The 19,088-nt window shown below is 39.3% G+C and overlaps 1 protein-coding gene across 3 annotated transcripts in view; it reads left to right on the top strand.

Moving 5' to 3' along the window:
- The window catches only part of fchsd2 (FCH and double SH3 domains 2), an 81,063-nt gene that overhangs the window by 56,432 nt on the left and 5,543 nt on the right, over positions 1 to 19,088 (top strand). For 2 of the 3 annotated variants that reach the window (XM_088078868.1, XM_088078870.1), the window contains 8 exons: positions 6,643 to 6,732; positions 7,092 to 7,154; positions 13,109 to 13,243; positions 13,558 to 13,641; positions 14,824 to 15,001; positions 16,027 to 16,247; positions 18,275 to 18,467; positions 18,590 to 18,678. In XM_088078868.1, the coding sequence (XP_087934994.1) occupies positions 6,643 to 6,732; positions 7,092 to 7,154; positions 13,109 to 13,243; positions 13,558 to 13,641; positions 14,824 to 15,001; positions 16,027 to 16,247; positions 18,275 to 18,467; positions 18,590 to 18,678 (1,053 nt within the window). The remainder of the gene's footprint in view (positions 1 to 6,642; positions 6,733 to 7,091; positions 7,155 to 13,108; positions 13,244 to 13,557; positions 13,642 to 14,823; positions 15,002 to 16,026; positions 16,248 to 18,274; positions 18,468 to 18,589; positions 18,679 to 19,088) is intronic. The other variant, XM_088078869.1, reaches the window with a different exon arrangement.

The raw sequence follows: 19,088 nt of genomic DNA, 5'->3' as shown, positions 1-19,088 counted from the left end.
TTCAGACGTAGAGGTTGAAACACACTTTTAAGCAGTTACATCTGTCTCAATAATCGCACTTTGACAGTTCACTGATCTGGCAGGATCACAACTATAAAAATAGTTATAGTTATGTTATCAGATTCTATGATTGCCATTTGTCCTATATTTCTTACTCTTTTAGCTTCAACTCCTGTCTTTCCCTCCTCATCTGCCTCTCTCATCCTGTGTTCTCTTTTTTCCTTTTGCACCCCTCAGCCTTTCCACTTGCAGAGATATGCATCATTTATGTATTGATTTTCACAGATTCAACCTGTCACAGTATGACTGAGATAACTGCACCCTCTGTCATCCCTCTTTGGTTGATTCTGTCTTTGTTCTCCTTAAGTCTCTATAGCTTTTGGCTTTTTATGTCTATTCTTCAATTGCATTCTCTTGCTTCACTTTGCTCATTCTCTCCCTAATACTGCCGCTTTACTCCATAAGACCTTTCTAATCACGCTTTCACATATCTGGCACCCTCTGCTGTCAGGTTTGGTCAAACAGCAGTTCTCCTCTGGCGTTGCCTCTCTGTGTGATCATTATTTCACCATACTTTCTGTTTTACCCTTTTGCAAATTATTGGTCAGGCAAATCTCTTACAGAAGTATTTTTACTGCTTATATTGATATATAGATATACTTCCTTTTTGGTTGCTTTTTAGTCTACTTTACACTGCAAAAATATGTTCGCAACATCATCAGTATCTTGTGATCTCACTTTCCACAAAAGGAGTCTTTTTTATCACAAAGTGCAAACATGCGACCACACCGCCTTTTTCTCTACCCCACCCTCTTTTTCTCCTCCTCTCTGTTCTTGTGTCTTGCTCACACTGTCTGTCTGCTATTCTTTGCTCTTCCAGGCCAGCATTACCTTGAGCAAGATGATGCATATTTTATGAGCTCATTTGGTACAAATGGCTTCATCACAGAGCTCTTATCACAGAATTATAAAGGGAGTGAAAGCAGCACTAAAGACATTATCCAGGTTTGATTACAGCATTATCTGGATAATGATTACGTCATTCCTTCCCATCACATCAAGTCACGCCTTCATCCCATCAAGCATGTCGCTTTGACCACTTTACTGTAACATCTTATTAGTGAGAAAATTAAACAATGCCTATATTTAGGATGGAGATATATACATATATACACAGTTTGTGAATTGAAATATATTTTTGAGACATCTGTGCTCAGTGGAGAAATGTATGGTGTTGCTTGGTAATTATCCAGCTTTTACTTTGTTGTCTTTATTAGCTAAAATCTCATTGGTGTTTCAGAAGCAGCATGTCTGACATGCCATTAAGAAAGACTGATAGCATACTTGTCCTAGCTGCCTTTCCTCATTAACTGATTTTTCATAAATTGCCTACTTTGCTTGTGACAAAATCTCAAACACTTTGACGGCCAGCTGAGTTCCAAAATCAATGTTTATAGACAATGCACTGTGTGTGCCAAAGATGTGAGCATTTACCACATGTTAAATTGTGGGTGAATCCATGAGGAAGACACAGTGTTTAGGGTTGTTCCAGATGCAGTTTTATTTATAGTTTTTATTAATTGTCTTGTCCCAAAAATGTTTTAACCAAGATATTTTGTGAAAAAGATGATGCAGAAAACACAAATATGAATGTCTTGAGTCATGTACATCCTCTAAGAGCTTAGAGACCTATTATTTGTTTAGTTAATATGTTAAAGAGAGTCTGTAGCCTTTATGGACATAAAAAGACATTATTATAGGTTGGACTGAGTAAGTTTTATATCAATATGCAGGAAAAGTTAAGTGGAATTTAAATTCTTGTGATATGGTCACAGAGGACTTTATAAAAATAAGTAGCACAGACCCTTACTTCAAATATCTCCCCTGTCATAATAAATCAAAATACAAATTAAGGGATCCCCAAAAATCACAAATACATAAAGTTACTCTTACCTGTAGTGCTGTTTAGAAATCTAGATTGTTTTGGTGTGGTGTGTTGGAGATACCAGCCAAAGCCATGTGTGCCTTCAACTGAATATAATGGAACGAGATGGCGCTCAACTAGTGGTGCTCAGAGTGCTATAAATTTTGCACCACTGAGCCAGATGACTTTACAGCGAAGGAGGACACCATTAATGTTGCAGTTGGCGGGTGTAGTTCGGTAGAAAGAAAAAAGTTCCTACATGAAACTGCTCACAACATGGTCTATGGATTATATTGAGTAATCAGGTCATAATTTCTGGAAAGAGAGATTGCTATTGAGTTTTTCAAATGTTCTATTTTACCACAAGCCAGAATGCCATGTAGTTTCATTATATTAAAGGTAAGGCAGACATTTCTATCGCCGGTGTCTCCAACACTCAGCAATTTACATCAAAACAATGTAGGTTGATAAATAGCTCTACAGGTAAAAGGAAAATTTTGTACTTTTATTTTTGGGTGAACCCTCCCTTTGAGGAAGAAGAACAAGGAAAGTTGAAGAACTAAATCAGTGTAAATGTTTTATGCCTTTGAATCTATCCTGCAGTGTTCAACACTACGCTCCTCAATCTTTAGAAGCATCCTCTTTTTCTCGCCTCTGTTTGAATGGAATCAATACGCACTGATAGAAAGAGTAGAATTATGTCTTCTCTGCTCTCTACAAGCCTCTGATTTTATGGCCTCTGGCTGAGTGCTTGATAAAAGACTGAATGCTGAAACTAGAGACTGTGCATGCATTTTCCTGAAATCACCTGAATGGTTATTACTCTAACACAATTTGTCAGCATTAGTAAGTGATTCGTGCTGTAATAAAAGTCAAGTGAAAACTTTCAGAACATAAAATTTTATGTATTTCATATTCTTATATATATATTATATATGATGACAGCGGGCCCCAGGCAAGGCTTATGTACTCTAGCACAGCTCTAGTTATTAATAGAACATGCTTCAGAGAGGAAGGAAAATCAAGAGGAGATAAAAGGTATTCGAATAAAGTGATACACATGATATTTCCCTGAGGAAAAATATAAATAAGAGGTGACTGTATCTCAGAAGGTATGATATTTGAAGTACATGAAATCTGTACTGCATATCCTACAGGTATACACCTATCAGCCTAAACATTAAAACCACTAACTGGTGAAGTGAATAACAGCAATCAATGTTCTGTATGGAAATCTCGGGTCCTGGCATACATTCGGATGTCTCTTGTCACTCCCCAGTGGCAGTGGTGCCCACAGCAGGACAATGCATCATGCCACACCGCAAAAACTGTCCAGAATAGTCTGAGAAACATGACAAAGAGCTTGACATATCGACCTGGCCTCCGAATTCCCCACATCCCAAACCGATCGAGCCTTTGTGGGATGTGCTGGTATCCTGATGGAAACCCGAGATCCAAAGTTGATCCTCCTTGGACTCCTCAGGCTTGGCCATGATCTGTCAAGGCATGGACACCTTTTGGGGTTGACCTGTGGTGTCTGGCTCCAGGGCGTTAGCAGCAGATCCTTTGACTCATGTCAGTTGTGAGGTAGTGTACCAGCACGTTCCACGGATGCTTGATCAATTGGGATCGGATCAACTTGATCAACTGGTTCGAAACCCGGTTGGAACGGGGTTCGGTTCGTGGGCGGTGACCCTTCTGTGCGGAGTTTGCATGTTCTCCCCGTGTCTGCGTGGGTTCTGTCTGGGGTCTCCGGCTTCCTCCCACGGTCCAAAGACATGCAGCTCAGGTTGATTGGTGACTCTAAATTGCCCTTAGGTGTGACTGTGTGCGTGTATGGTTGTCTGTCTATATGTGTCGGCCCTGCGATAGTCTGGTGACCTGTCCAGGGTGTACCCTGCCTTCCGCCCGATGACAGCTCGGATTGGCTCCAGCCCCCGCGACCCTTACGAGGACAAGCAGTTACAGAAAATGACTGACTGACTGACTGGCATTGTCCTGCTAAGGGGGCCAATGCCAATGGTCTGCAATGTTGTTTGGTACGGTGGATCCATGGTTTCCCAGCAAAACAATACATTGTAACGTAATGATGTAATGAGGATCGATGTATAATATAACGGAAATTAAGGACCTTCAAGATCTCTTTGAAGTCATACAGATTTTTTTTTAAAATACTTCTCAAACCGACCTGTGCATTAAAGCTTTCCACCTAGTGGCAAATGCAAAAATAGTTTCTTCTAACTTTTATATTTGAGTCTTGCATGTTTGTTTTTGTCTTTCCTATATCATATCAAACTTTAAAACCAAGCAGAAGTTCCATCTGAAATTCCCCACATTGATAGTCGACAATTATTGGCCTCATCTCTGCTGTTTTTCTCTTTCTAAGGAGTTCTTAGAGGATGAGAGAGCAAGACAAGTGCCTGTCTCCATACTAATGAGCTGTTGAAGGCTGTTCTCAAACTGGCTTCACCAGACAATCTGGCCTCATTAACACGTGGCATCCAAACGCTTCAGACAGCAGATGCGTTAAGACAGAGACAACATTGCACACCCAGCACAAGCAAACAAAACTAATAGGGATTGGAAAATTGATTGGGAGTATCTGCTCAGAATGCACGCACAATTTAATTTGCATTAGTATATTAATAACTTTGGTATAAAGAGAGCATGGACAGTCACTGGGGCATGTAGTATATTTTTGGTCATAGAAACACATTGCACATACTGTGTCTATCAAAACAAAATATCAATTAGTTCCCTAACTGTGTAGCTTCAACGTTGTTGTTTTAAATGGATCTCATGTGTCGTCGCTTTACTCCACAAGTTCAGCTGTTGTCATATTATGAGCTTTGCAGCACTAAAATTCTTAATATTTTACATCTGCTTCCATATGAGTTATTGTTTCCAAAAAAAGTGGACCCAAAAGTTTTCCTCCTGCAAACTTTTTGCCTGTCTGTATCTCCATCCATATTTCTGTCTATTTTATTTATTAGAACTGCCCAGCTGGACTGTCTGTCGGTCTGTCCGAGGTTGCACATTGATCTATATTCACACCGCCACCGCTGCTTATTCTGTTGACCACTGCTGCACAGATGGCCGAACATGTTTCGGCCATTTTTTTTTCCACTTTTCTCCTCTTTATTCTGGTATGTTTATGTTCCAATGGCGACCTTTAGTATTTGTTGGGTGCTGCTAATGGAAAGAAAAAAATGGAGGCACTTCAGGGGCTCAGGTCTATTGATCAAAGCCGGGAAGTCTGTCTCTCGGCAGTGTGTGCCTGTCTGTCTCTCTGACTGTACATCTCTGTGGGAGGGAGCTATCAGCTATCAGTCTGCTCTGTCAGCATCAGTGAGAAACGAAAGACAGGGGAAATGAAAGAGGAAATTGATGGAAACGGTGAGAGACAGCCGAAAAAAACAGAAAGGAGACGAAAGACAGTTGAGGCGGCGAGACAGAATGATATAAATTTCAGGGGCTTCCCTTCTGATGCTTATAGCCTGATTGTATTTTCTCATTAGGAAAGAATACAGCACATGCCCAGTGTTCACAGCTCATTATAGTATGTACAAGTTTTGATGAGTTGCCATTTAAGAGACTATTTTTGGAGTGCAAACTTAGTTCACATCCTCTCTCTCTCACTGTGCTGCCAAAAAAAAAAAAAGATTATTGTAACATTTGCTCTGTTATACAGGGTCCCCTGAGGTCTTTTTTTCTTGCATGGTTAAAAAACCATTTACATGTGTGTAAAAATGGTTCGAATCTTGGTGCTTACTGTATACATTTAGTGTATATTAAAATGTACTGTAAAATGAATGAACAAGAGTATGGGTAGTGTTAACGCATAATATGTCTGAGATCAAAGATTTTTAGTTTTACTTTTTTGATTTTTAGTATCAATTTGTCATTTTGTTTGTCATGTCTGTGGTGTTTTTTATGGATCCAAGAAAGAGTAGCTGATGCCGTGCGTCAGCTTATAGGGATCCTCATAAAATCATTAAAGTGATGTTTGCGAACAGTTTTTGATGTTGTTGCCTCGTTTGGCAAAAACATTGCACCTTTTCATTAGTGCCCAGTTTTCTGTCTCTGGGAAAGAGGTTGCCACTGCTGAATAAATATATAGCAGCTTGTCTGACACATCATCAACCTGGAGAACAAATTGACTGCAACTATTGTAGTTCCAGTAATGAGGCTGACTAATACCTGCTTTCATGTGTTCAGTGTAAGGAGCCTGCTGGCACTTTTGATCCACAATGAGACATTTTAGGCTTACGCCTCTTTGATTTTAAGGTCCAGTGTGTATGATTTAGGGGCATCTGTATGCAGAAATGGTATATAACATTCACAACTATGTTTTCATTAGTTTATAATCACCTTAAATAAGAATTGTTGTGTTTTTGTTATCTTACAATGGGCCATTTATACCTACATATGGACCAGGTCCTGTTTTACAAAGTGTTTTCTTCAGTAGCCCATAATGGACGAATCAGAATAGGGCCATTTGCATTTTAGCATCAGTAACTGTAGTTCTCTCATGTGCCTGGCTCAAGGGAGAAGTTACAGTTTGCCACTTAATCCTGCACTAGACCTTTAAATAAAATGGTCGTAAAAGTTTTAAAAAATGTGATTTTCCTTTGAAGACTAATGCCAGAAAAACTGTGTAGGCCAGTTATATATTTTTGATAAGTTTTTAACATTTCTAACCTCTTTTCTCTCCAAAGACAATAAAGTTAAAAGCGGAGGCTCGGTTGGACCTTCTGCGGCAAGTTGGGGTTGCTGTGGATACCTGGCTAAAGAGCGCCATGAACCAGGTGTGTTTTGTCTCTGAATGTTTGAGAATATGTGTACCTTTACTGTATATACTGTCTGTCTGTCTGTGTGTGTGTGTGTGTGTGTGTGTGTGTGTGTGTGTGTGTGTGTGTGTGTGAATATAAGTCTCTCCTCTTTGCCTGACTGGTTTAATGTTGGCAAGTGTGAAACTGTGTGAATTGTGTTTGTGAGTGCATTCATACATACAGCCGTTGGAGTGAGTGTGCATTAATATCCTTTCACACATTAATTCCAATTTGTGCAGTGCAGTATGTGTGTGTGGGTGTGTGCCTGTTTGCAATATGTGTATAACCCCCTCACCCCCCTCCCCCATCCCCGACTCTCTCTGTGCATGCTGTAGGTGATGGAGGAGCTGGAGAATGAACGTTGGGCCAGCTACACTTCCCACGATCCCTCACTGTCGGTGAGACACCTCCCCTCACTGTGCGTGTGCTGCCACTTTCTCACCAAGCCAGACACACTTCAGAAAGTTTATTAATGAAATCTGAAAACATTGGAGAAAAATAATGGCTGACAAAACTGTCATAAAACTGACATAAATCCTGTGCCAATTCATAAATACATACAGGACATGCAAACTTGATTTTATCAGCAATTTTCAAAGTTGCAGCAGTTCTTTGACTTGGCTGGAAAGTGCAAACTCACACCTATAAATCAGAATAAGAAGCCTTTTCACCACAAAACATAATGATTTGTGCTGCATGCATGGTGGCCTCCTTTATCCACTTAAAGACCATCGACTCGTGTCACTGTATGTTCATCGTATGTCTATTATTGGCTCGTCTTGACAGTTTTTCTCTTTGCGCTGAATAAACGCTGCACTCAATTCAGCACATTCAAAAGTGTCATTTTGAACTCCAAGGCACTGACTCATCATAATCATAGACTTTTTATTCTTTATGATATCATTATAAGTGAAAACCACCCAGCTAGAATCGTTCTCCTGACAAATCACTTCCTGAATGATGTAAATTGCAAGATAATTGACCTCGGCCCTGCTGCCTAATCATCCGTCACGCCAGTTACAGCCTCTTAAAACGCTCTACTTCTCCATTAGAATACTGATGTAGTCCTCACACAACTGGCGGTTTTTACTTCATGACCCCTTGCTTTTATGGCAAGTTACTCTTTGCATGTCGGGGGAAGGAGGTAGACACCTACCCTATACAGCATTCTGCCATAAACAAATAGTTTGACATTTTGGGGAAAACCCTCATACCCCCTCTTTCTTTGTGAGAGTTTGATGAGAAGATTGATAACACTCTTGTGTCTGTACGCTAAATGCTCAGCTAGAGCTTGGAACCACTTCAAAAACCGGAAACAGTGGGACAAAGCTAGCCTTGCTTTGTTCAAATGTTAAAGAAAATCAGTTACCCACACCTCCTAAGCAGTAATGTTGTATATGCATTTAACCAGTGGTGAAGTATTCAATTATTTCACTTAAATAAAGGTAGCATTATCATCCTGTTAAGATACTCTTGTAAAGTCTTTAAAAGTCTTGCATTCAAAATTCTATTTACTTGTTTAAGATTTAGGGGGATTTAGTGACATCCATTAGCGGGGATTACAACCTGCTTAAACTTCTCCCGGTCAGAACTCCTTTAATGTTCTTTGTTGAGGTGGTTTTTAATCAGGAGCCGATTGATTTGTAGAAGTCTCTTCCTCTCCAGAACAAATGGACCAGGTGATTAAGCCAATAAAAACACAGAATTAGGCAGTTTCACGTCACAAATCAGTGTTTTTCTGACTCTGTGTGGCACATGACAGACAGGCCACTAGCTCAGCACCTGCAAATGTGTGCTCATCTTTCTTCAATAACTTAATGTGTTTTCAATTAAAATTCAGTGCTTTTACAACATTGCTTGTTGTAAAGCTGCTGCTAAAAACAGTAGCCAACGTGAAAATGCAAATGGGTGCATCAAGAACCAGTAAATGTAGCCATGTAGATGTAAATAACTTATTCTAAGGTAACAAAAACACATTATTTTTTTTTTATTTTCAAATGAACATACACTAAAGAAAACATAATCAATATTATATTCATTTTTTTCTAATACATCCTTCTAAATCCCATACACTAGACCATTAAATAACATTACAGAATATTAGTAACAAAATATGCTCAGAGTACTAAAATATTAAAAGTGCTCAATAATAATATCTATATATTATAATATTTTTAAGATTTGCAAATTATTCCTGATTCATTAATATTCAAGCAGCTTTTTAATGTTGTAGCTTGTAACAGTTTTTAATATTAAGTTGTTTAGTAAATGTTGGGTAGTTATTCCTCAAGAATGTTTAATTTAAACTTTTCTGTGTACATTCTTAGTTGCATAAAGCTGCATAAAAGGTATTCAAGTAGAGTACAAATTTCTCAAAATTGTGCTTAAGTACATTACTTGAGTAAATGTACTTTGTTACTTTTCACCTCATGCACCTCCTTATGTGTTATTATAAGTGAGTTGTAGAGGTGCTGGTGGGTAGATTTCGTTACTTTGTGGCAGAGCCAGGCTTGCTATTCACTGCTGTTTCCAGTCTTTATGCTGAGCTAACATTAGAGTGGTGCGGATCTTCTCATTTAACTCTTGGCAAGAGAGTGAATAAGTGCATTTCCCAAAATCTCAAACCATTCCTTTTAAATTAGATTTAAAGTCACTGCTTTTCCCAGATTAGACGGTCATCCAATGAATATTAATGTGTTAAACTTAATGTAGCGTTTAATTATTTACAATCAATATCAATACTGCAGCCATGATGTTTTTTCATGGTGTGTGTGTGTGTGTGTGTGTGTACATGTGAGTTATGGTTATTTCTTTACATTTATGTTTGTGCATTTGTGTGTGCCTTTACGTCTCTCCATTGGGTATACGTGAGGAGAGGAGAGTGTACATCCATGGTTAAGAGTGTGATCCTACGCAAGACTTTGTGACAGAGATGTGTGTATGTGTCAACAGGACTATGCACAGTCAGTCTGCTCCAACGGAGGCACTTGACATTCTGCTCACATGATATTGCAGCGTGCAGCTAACACCAGAGAGAGAGAGAGAAAGAGAGAGAGATACTGAGTGTGAGAAAGTGAGAGAAAGTCTTGGGAATGAGGGCAATCTAGGAGGGAATAAATGGAGGGGAGGGAGAGACACTTAAAGAAGGGGAGAGAGTGAACTGAGAAAAAGAAGAGGTGGTGTGATGAGGAGGAGAGAGTGATGGGGAGAGGTGTGGAGGGAGTGGTGTCAGAGTGATAATGCTGAAGTAAAAATGGATGCCGAGGTTAGAGAGACAGTGAAAAACATTGAAAGACATTGTGGAAAACAGAAGACAAGATAAAAGAGCAAACTGTAAGGCCACTGTAAAAATAACGGCATATTTGGACAGACAAGATAGTGACCAAAACAAAGAACAGCGTTTTGACATTTCTAAATTCTTAATTATCTGTAAGTAGTTATGTTGTATTGAGGCTTAGACACAACAAACTGACATCAAGAATTAGTGGCATTGAAGGTTGACTACTCATGTGTCACCTTTGTCTCGGCCAGAAAGGTGCGCCGAACACGTTGCAAAGACTGCAGTCAACTGCCAACTAGCACATATTGTCTGCGCCGGCGTGTGAGGAAATAACTCTCCATACCTGCAGGCAGAGGTAGTCTGTGTTCAACATTCAAAAAGAGGAACCAGAAGATCATCAGGAGGGATTAAAGATGCTAGATAGCCAGTTCACACATTGACAACACAACCCGATGTTGAAAGAACAGTTATATTAACCATGCGTCAGTGAACAACAACACAAACCATTATGAATAATTTCTAATAAAGAGCTAAATGGTGGGAAAAAAATACCCTTTCTCTATATGAAGAGTTTGTGTTGATCACGCCGTCTTGACTTTAGCTATTTGTTTGCTTTACTTATTTCTGTTTCTCTTTCGTGCACTGAGTTGAATTTCCAATCATAGTGATTTCACTCACTGACGGGCTCTGCCATTTTTGACACTGATACACCATGCTGAATCGGACGAAAAAAAGCTAACGGCGGCTGTCTAGTGCGATGGTGCGGAATTTGCTGCAAAAACTTGGGTGACTGATAGCCCAACAATGACCGACAGTTCACTGTCAGCTTGGTGTGTCAGAGCCCTATTGTGAATTTTTAAAAACTTTTATTCATTGGGCTTATTAGCTGTAACCTCTGCAACCGGCCAGCTCTGTCGTTTGCTTGGGTAAAAGGACTTGCACCTGTATAGCCCCTTTGTAGTCTTCCAACCACTCAAAGCAACTTTATAGTGACAATGACATTGACATTGGTGTATAACAAAAAGGGCCATAACTTCTAAATGGATTCACAGACTTGCACACACACGCCACTTTGCCACATCTCCTTTCATAACTCATGAACTGGTTGTTGTGTGGAGGCATAATTGAATTAGTGACAAAAGTTTGTGAGGTTGTGTGTGTGAGAGAATGCATGAACATGTAGATGCATGTCGTACATGGTCACAGCTATTGGAAATTCATGCTTGTTTTTGAAAGTTTTCTTTATACTTCTCCTTGCACTATTTATAAGATAAATCAGTTGGAGGCTAGTCTTGCTGAAAAGTCCTCCATCTGGCGTGGGTGTCATTAAAGGAACAGACCAGGAGGCACATTGAGTATTCAGGCATTTGACAGCAGTTCAACAGCCTTTGATTTCATTTGGAGTGTACTTGAGCCTTAAGAGACTGACAGTGTCAATGAAAAAAGGATTATAATAACAAGGTGGAACAAGGGAAATGAAGAGAGAGACAGAGATGGAGAGAAAACAGTTGGAGGGATTGTAACAGTAGTTTGCTGATTAGATAGAGGTCAAAAAATGACCCATAGTCAAAGAGGGGGAAGGATGGATAGATTGTGAATAATAATCTGCAGAGGAGAGCAAATAAAAACAATGAGAGCGGAGAGCAGGCACTTCCCTCGACCCTTTCCTCATTCCACTCAATTTTATTAATGTGATTATGAAATACTGTGAGCTATGAACCCTCAAGTCCCTCAGGCCACCACTGCCTTCATTACCATATCACTTTCACAGTTATTACCTCCAGGAAACATAAAATCGCCCATTGGTCTGCATCTCAGCTGTGTTGCCAGACACAAACAGATGCATTTTTGGTGATATTTTATTGGGTTATTACTGAAAGATATGCTGGTCATTTTACTTCAAGGATGAAATTGGCCCCGAGGCTGTGCAGTGCACTTTGAAATCAATGCAGTAAAGTGAACAAGTAACAAACTAATCAAACAGCTTTGATTAGAGTTTGTGAATTTTTATCAGGAAACACTATAGGACCACACCTGGAGGTTTTTATTCCCACAGGGAATTGATTCCTAGGTTCAACTCATATACAAAACACACACATTTGCTTTGTTCTGCACCGGTGTAGTTTACTGTGTCAACAGAAATCTGATGACTAAACACAATCACTTGGGAATGGATAAACAGACACAGACACACACACACATACACATACACACACACACACACAAACTCTATTGTTACGAGCAGGTCAGCTCTCTGTGTGTGATGGATCTTTCTACCAGCTTGGTCACATGACCTTCATATAAGCCAGTGAAATTCTCATGAAACAAAAGAGGGAGGTGCTGGTTCATATGAAACATAAGTCTCTCCACACCTGTCTCTAAAAGCTGTAGTACCCGCACTGAGCAGGACAGAGAAACCCAGGCAGGAAACAAAGGTAAGCTTTGCTGTAAATTAAATCGTGACACTAGCACAGAGTGAGTGCAAACACAGAAAGGGGGGGAAACAAGTGAAAGTCTTTGTTTTCCTTTGAAACCTGGATGGTCATAATTTTTCTTGTTCTGTGTTCAGAAGCCTTTTACAAGCACAAAAAAATTGTAAATTTCCAGAAAGCTATATTCATAATTATTATAATCATATATTTAAAATGATCTTAGGAAAAAAAAAATGGGTCATTTCTTGTTTGTTTTCTACCTTACCTTTTTTTTTTGTTTTTGAATTTTGCTTATTTTCAGGTGATTGTATTCTTGCTTATTTTCGGACCATTTCTACAATGAATCAGACCTGTTTGATCAGGTTTGAAAAGGTTAAATGAACATTGCAACTGAGGAGCTGTAGTGGTAGAGCTGTAGGTACCAGTCAACAGGGGCAGAGAAAGACAAACAACATAACATAACACAAGCCACCTCTCTGGGTGTCTCCACAAAACATCATCGTGGTGTATTTGGACAACGTTTTGCTTACTTACTTGCTTACTTTTTTACTTGCTTTAAAGGTGAATGGTGCTTTTCTTCTTTGTCCTTGTGATTATCAGAGTTTTTGACTTTATCTTGCTTTGTGTTTGTGTGTTAAAGGGCACAGTGGACTTGGAGCGTGAGGAGGGAGAGGAGTGTGAAGAGAACATGGAGGTTTTTGACGACAGCAGCTCCAGTCCTTCGGGAACCCTCCGAAACTACCCGCTAACCTGCAAAGTCCTGTACTCATACAAGGTAAAAATCCAACACACACACACAGCTACCCCTCTGCGGTTACATGGTCACACACATATCAAATGTCTGCAGCTACCTGCTCGACAAAAACACAGTATCACACACAATCGCATGCATCCATTCCATGCACGCACTGAGGCAAGCAAAGGGGAATGTCAGTGCTGCATTTATAAGAAGTGTGAAATGTTGATGAATGTGCCATAAATAAGCAGGATGAGATTTTTAGCATTTCAAAATGAATTATTAATGATGGGCTCATTCAAGTATGGAGTGTTTGTACTGTCTTTGACACTGTTGGTGTTTCTTTCCCTCAGGCCTCTCAGCCAGATGAGTTAACTATTGATGAGCAGGAGATGTTGGAGGTCATTGAGGATGGAGACATGGAGGACTGGGTCAAGGTGCACAAACATACACTCATGTGACATTCACGCAGATCTGCATTACATTATGGTTGGGTGATATGTTATATATACCATGCCACCAGAAAAATCCATTGTTTAGAGATTTGCCAGTACCATTTCCACTGCAGGGAGCATTTCGGGGCAGAATTCTGGCATGATTTTGAAATAATAATAAAAGATAATAATAAATAAAATAATATAATAATATATAATATATATATATATATATATAATATAAAATAATATAATAATAAAAGAAATAATCAAATGTGATGAAGAACAGCAGGATTTTTAAAACTATTTCTGAATTGAATTTACAGAACATGAATTTTATCACAATATGTACTGTTATCGTTATATAAAATTACAGTCATATAAGATTAGAAACAACTTTGCTGTATCAACCACCTCTACATTGTGTTTACAGTTACAACATCAGAAGCGTCAGTGTCTCTGCAGGTCCTGCAGGCCCTTAAAAAGACTTAAATGACATACATTCAGTTTCATGAAGAGTATACATTAAAAGTCATTAAATTGTTATAAATTTGAAATTGTTGAGGTCCTAATAGCCACAAACATTTATCCATTTTCTTTTTGTCAAAATGAATCAAGCTCTTCTGTGTGAAAGTTCACATTTTTGATGTGATAAATCTTTAAACGTACTACTCAACAAAATACGGTCTTTTATTTTATACTTGCACTTACCTGTTGGCAAAATGTAAATTAACCAAATTGACTTTAACAACCATATTCTTTAAGTATCTTTGAGCACCTATAGAAGCAATATATAAGTCCTGTCTATTATTATTATTATTATTATTATTATTATTATTATTATTATTATTATTATTATTATTATTATTATTATATTCTTACATAAAATCTACTTCTGCACAGTGCAATACATAACTTGCTTAATTTAATAGTAACATGTAATGCTTGAATAAGAAAAAGGTGATTTTTCCAAGAATATGCTTTAATTTTGGTTAAAAATGTTCTTAAAAAGCAATAAATCGTAGTTCTGGTACCTGTAGACAGCCTAAGCATTATCTCATGCGCTCTGTGAGTTGCTTCCTGTGCATTTGCTCCATTTGGTTTCACAGCTTTTCACAGTTTCATAGTTTTCTTCTTCCCTTTCTTCATTGTTTCATTGTTTGTGTGCGTGTATGTGTTTTCCAGGCTCGCAATAAGACAGGTCACGTGGGCTATGTCCCAGAGAAATACCTGCAGTTCCCGACCTCCAACAGTTTGCTGAGCATGCTTCAGTCTCTGGCTACACTTGATGCTCGATCACACACCTCGTCCAACTCCACCGAGCCTGAGCTGCACTCCAGCTGCATCAATGGAGACACAAACAGTAAGTATGCCGATGGTAAATTATTCTTTGAAATAATTTGAGCGCATGCCAGGAGTTCCAGTAAACAAGCTAGTTCCAGTTTTACCAGTGTAAATGAGTTTTTTTCTTCCCATAATGAGGTTATTATGCACCACTGATTAAGGCATTTTTCTCTTTACTGCTCTGCTGGAGTTGCTCAGAATCCAGCTGTAAACAACATTCAGTTTGCAAAGCAGAGTGTTATCAAAATAAGTAAGTGTGGGTTGTCTACCTTGCTCGGTAAAACAAGATAAAAATATTTCTTTGGCTGCTGTAATAAACAGAATTGTAATGGCAAAAGCTGAGGGGTAAATGAGCCGTTGTTCAGTACAAGGTCAGATTCCACAAGTTCCTGATTTCCTCAACTGTCTCTATTTTGGCCAATGTTTTTCCACATCTAGATTTAAATAAGTAGAAATGTTTGTCGCTGCTGTTCTAGTTACTCACCTGAACAGAAACAAGAGCGTGGCATTTGAATGAAATTGGTCAAAAACAGAACAAAACACCGGTGGTTAAAATTGCAGACCAGTTCAATAAAATGGGCAAGAGCTGAGCTAACTCTCTTTGTGCCCCTTTCTTTTGTTTCTGCAGCACTGTTGGTGCATCCACATACAGACTTTGGGTGTTAATGATCCACATGCAGTCAGCATAAAGATAGTTCATTAGTCACATAAGTGGCATTTTATTTTATTTAACAATTACTCATCCTTCCTAACCTGCCTTAATTTCAAACTTCTTTATTATTTTCCTCCTCTCTCTTTTTTCAGCTGATTTTCTACTGTATCTGCTCTACCTGAATACTCTGACCAGGCACATGGGGAAACTTTGTCACCTAATTATTATTTCTTTCGGTCTTCTCTGTATCTCTCTCTCAAGCGGTGTGCACCATTCTTTTTATGACAATGACGGCCAGCCAGAGGAGGAACTACATTTCGCCAAGAATAATTATTCCTTCTGTGTATCTTATTGTTCACTCTCTCTCCCTTTGTATTCCTTGCTCTTCACAGTGATGTATGTCCGTGCACTTTACGATTATGAAGGCCAGGCGGACGAGGAACTCTCCTTTTCCGAGGGAGCCGTGATCCGCCTGCTGAGCCGCGACACTCAGACAGACGATGGCTTCTGGGAGGGGGAGCTCAACGGACGAGTGGGCGTCTTCCCGTCCGTGCTCGTCGAAGATCTCACTGAGAATGGGGAGACCAGTGGAGGAGGGCTGGGTGACATACAGGTATGTTGATGGATGCAGACTCACAGATATTAAGTCACAGGTAAGTGAGATGAGCACTCTTAGACTCAAACACAATAGAGAGCATTTAAATGAAGACATACTTGTTTTTAAGTAACACACAGACATTGAACGTGTTACTCTTAAGGAGCTGGAAATGTGGTCTTATCAGTATTTCCTCAGGGCAGAAATACCAAGCACATGGTGTAGTCTAGTGTGCCACTTCCCCCCTCTCCCCTCCTTTCCTGGCTGTTGTCCAGTAGATCTATCAGCAGGGCAGAGTTCACAAATGGTGGATCAGAGTTGCCGTGTTCCTGCAGTGCTCTGATAAAAAACGCTGCACTGCAATCACAGAAAGAAGTCTTATCTGTGGCACAGAGTGCTGCCCTATTAGTGGCTCAGCAACAGGAAGGAAACAGCCGCTCCCTTCCTAAAAGCCTGTAGACATAACACACACCAGAACTAGCGTCTTTTAAGTAAGATGTGGGAAAGATTGCTAAAAAAAAAAAAATGAGAAACCTCTAGATTGCTGCCAAGGAAAGAAGTTGTCAAACTGTCTTTGATATTTCTGTAAGGTGCTTTTAATTTTGCACAGAAGCTGTTCCAGTCAGTATTTTTGCATTAACTATGGATGAAATCACAGGAATGTGAAAAGGATTACTTCAAGTGACAACCCCATAGAGAATTATCAGCTGACTCTGCAGTTTCCCTTTGTGGCATTTTAGCATCTTTAAATTTGTTGTTTTGGTTAAGCAGCCAGCAACTTGAACTGTTTTGGTTAGTTCTTTGCACTCTCAAAGCATTATTTTCAGATGAAAAAGCATGAGAAATCTTCTGAACACCTGCACAGGAACAAACAGCACACAGACAAAGTTAGAGACAACCTGGTGAACATAGTGGAGCATTTAGCAATTAAAGAGACAAATAATTCCCGCAGGAGTTGGTGGACAACTGAGTGAAAAAGAGTGAATATTGGACTTATAGTCACCAGTTGAACAGTATCATTTTATTGATTACTATTATTATTTTTTATTACTGTTTGTTTTTGATGTAATGTAATGATATGTTGTCTTGGACCCCAGGAAGACTAACTTGTCAGCTAATGGGGATCCTTATTATAAATAAATAAATTAATTAATGCTAATGTTGCTCCTTGCCTTCTGGATGTACATATCGATAATTTATTGCTTATATGTTGCTGGTGAAGTGTGTGTTCAATGTGTTCAAAATGTGTCTGTTTGGAACGTGCATGCTGCTTTACCTGAAGTATTGCTCCCGAGGAACCGCTCATCTAAACACCTTCACACTCAAGAAAGCGCTTTCTTAGTTCCTTACATGATTGCACCCAGATGCAATGCTTGAGTAAAAGCAATATTTGCTGACAGCTTGTTATTTGAGACCAGGCTATTTCCAGTTACCTCGCTCACATTTGAAATGTTATGCTACAGTGTAACATCTCTGGTCTCTCTTTCTTCATCTGTTGTTGAATGTAAGTAGCGAGTGATGAGGAGCTGTACCCAGCGTACCATTTGGTGGCGTAACAGTTAATTGGGGTTCCTTCTGAAATCACCACACAGTATGTGCGTAACGTACTACTGTGTGCAATCGACACTCCGCTTCCTTGGGTCGTCGCAATACACCCACCAAGTGTGAAGTCAATCAGGTGATTGGTTGTTGAGAAAATTGAAGGTGAGAAAGACAGAGATACTCCTATCACTTTATTTAGATAGGACGATGACATGCTCGTGTTGTGTTTACAGCACCACCATCAGGACAAGGTTCAACTGACATTTCTGCCTGTAACTTTCACTTTATAACGAAAAGCTTCTTTTTCTTTAGGTCAAGATGAGTCTAATTATAGTCTGGTCAGTTTCAGTCAATTTGTCATTAGATTTTTTTTAAAAAACAACGTTACACATAAAGCTGGTGGGATCAGTTTTGCTGAGATGCAGAGCATGGGACCTATTTCTAGGATCACAGAGCAGCAAATTTTCAGCGATGTCTTTCTCTATTTCTGTCCCTTTCTTTAGATTTCTCCGTCTCTGAAGCTGCCATGCTCTCTGCCACCTCTCCCGCTGTATGACCAACCTCCCATCAGCCCTTTCACCAGCCCCGAGACCTCCACCCCACCTCCTCTTCCACGCTCTCCCTCCACCGCACTCAACGGGGAGCACAAGCCTCCACCGCCCTCCTCGTCACACAAGGGACCGCTACCCACCCACAGTAAGACACACACACACACACACGAGTTTGTATGAAGGTGAATAAATTGAGAAGAGGTCATTGTGGCGTTTTACTGAGTTTTTCTGTTTTAGAAATCTCTCTCTCTCTCTTTTTTTCTGTAGATCAAAGCTCTGGCAAGAGTCCAGTTTCTCCAGGATTTTCTCAGCCGCTGCGATTCACCCCTGAAGGAGGCCCAAACAAACTACGACCTGTTAGTATAAAACTTTTACAAAAAATGTGTTTACAGTGTTTATGTTTTTAACATATGTTTATTTTATTCATGTTTTTGTTTTTTTGCTGTCAGTATTTTTCTTTGTCTAATGTGATAATGACCAGAATATCTGTGTACACTCCATCTTGGTGTTTAAGATATTCAAATTATCTCTATTGTCTTACATTTAATATAACAAGCAGATAAACTGATAATGAAAGTAATTGTTAGCTGCAGCCCTTTATAACACAAAGTGTTGGTTAAACTGCCTGTCATTCACAATTTTGATTTCATTTCAGAATGCTGTGTTTGTTCTTAAGGCCCTAAAAGTAGGGAACAAATACTTTTTGTGTCCCACAGCAAGAAATGAACTTTAAGCTGTTTGTCAAATTAAGAAAAGTAGGCCGTCT

The sequence above is a fragment of the Plectropomus leopardus genome, chromosome 6, assembly GCF_026936395.1.
Source record: "Plectropomus leopardus strain MGB_pleo_1.0 chromosome 6, ASM2693639v1, whole genome shotgun sequence".
In the NCBI taxonomy this organism is placed as follows: Eukaryota; Metazoa; Chordata; class Actinopteri; order Perciformes; family Serranidae; genus Plectropomus; species Plectropomus leopardus.
This window is presented reverse-complemented; position numbering and strand designations above follow the sequence as displayed.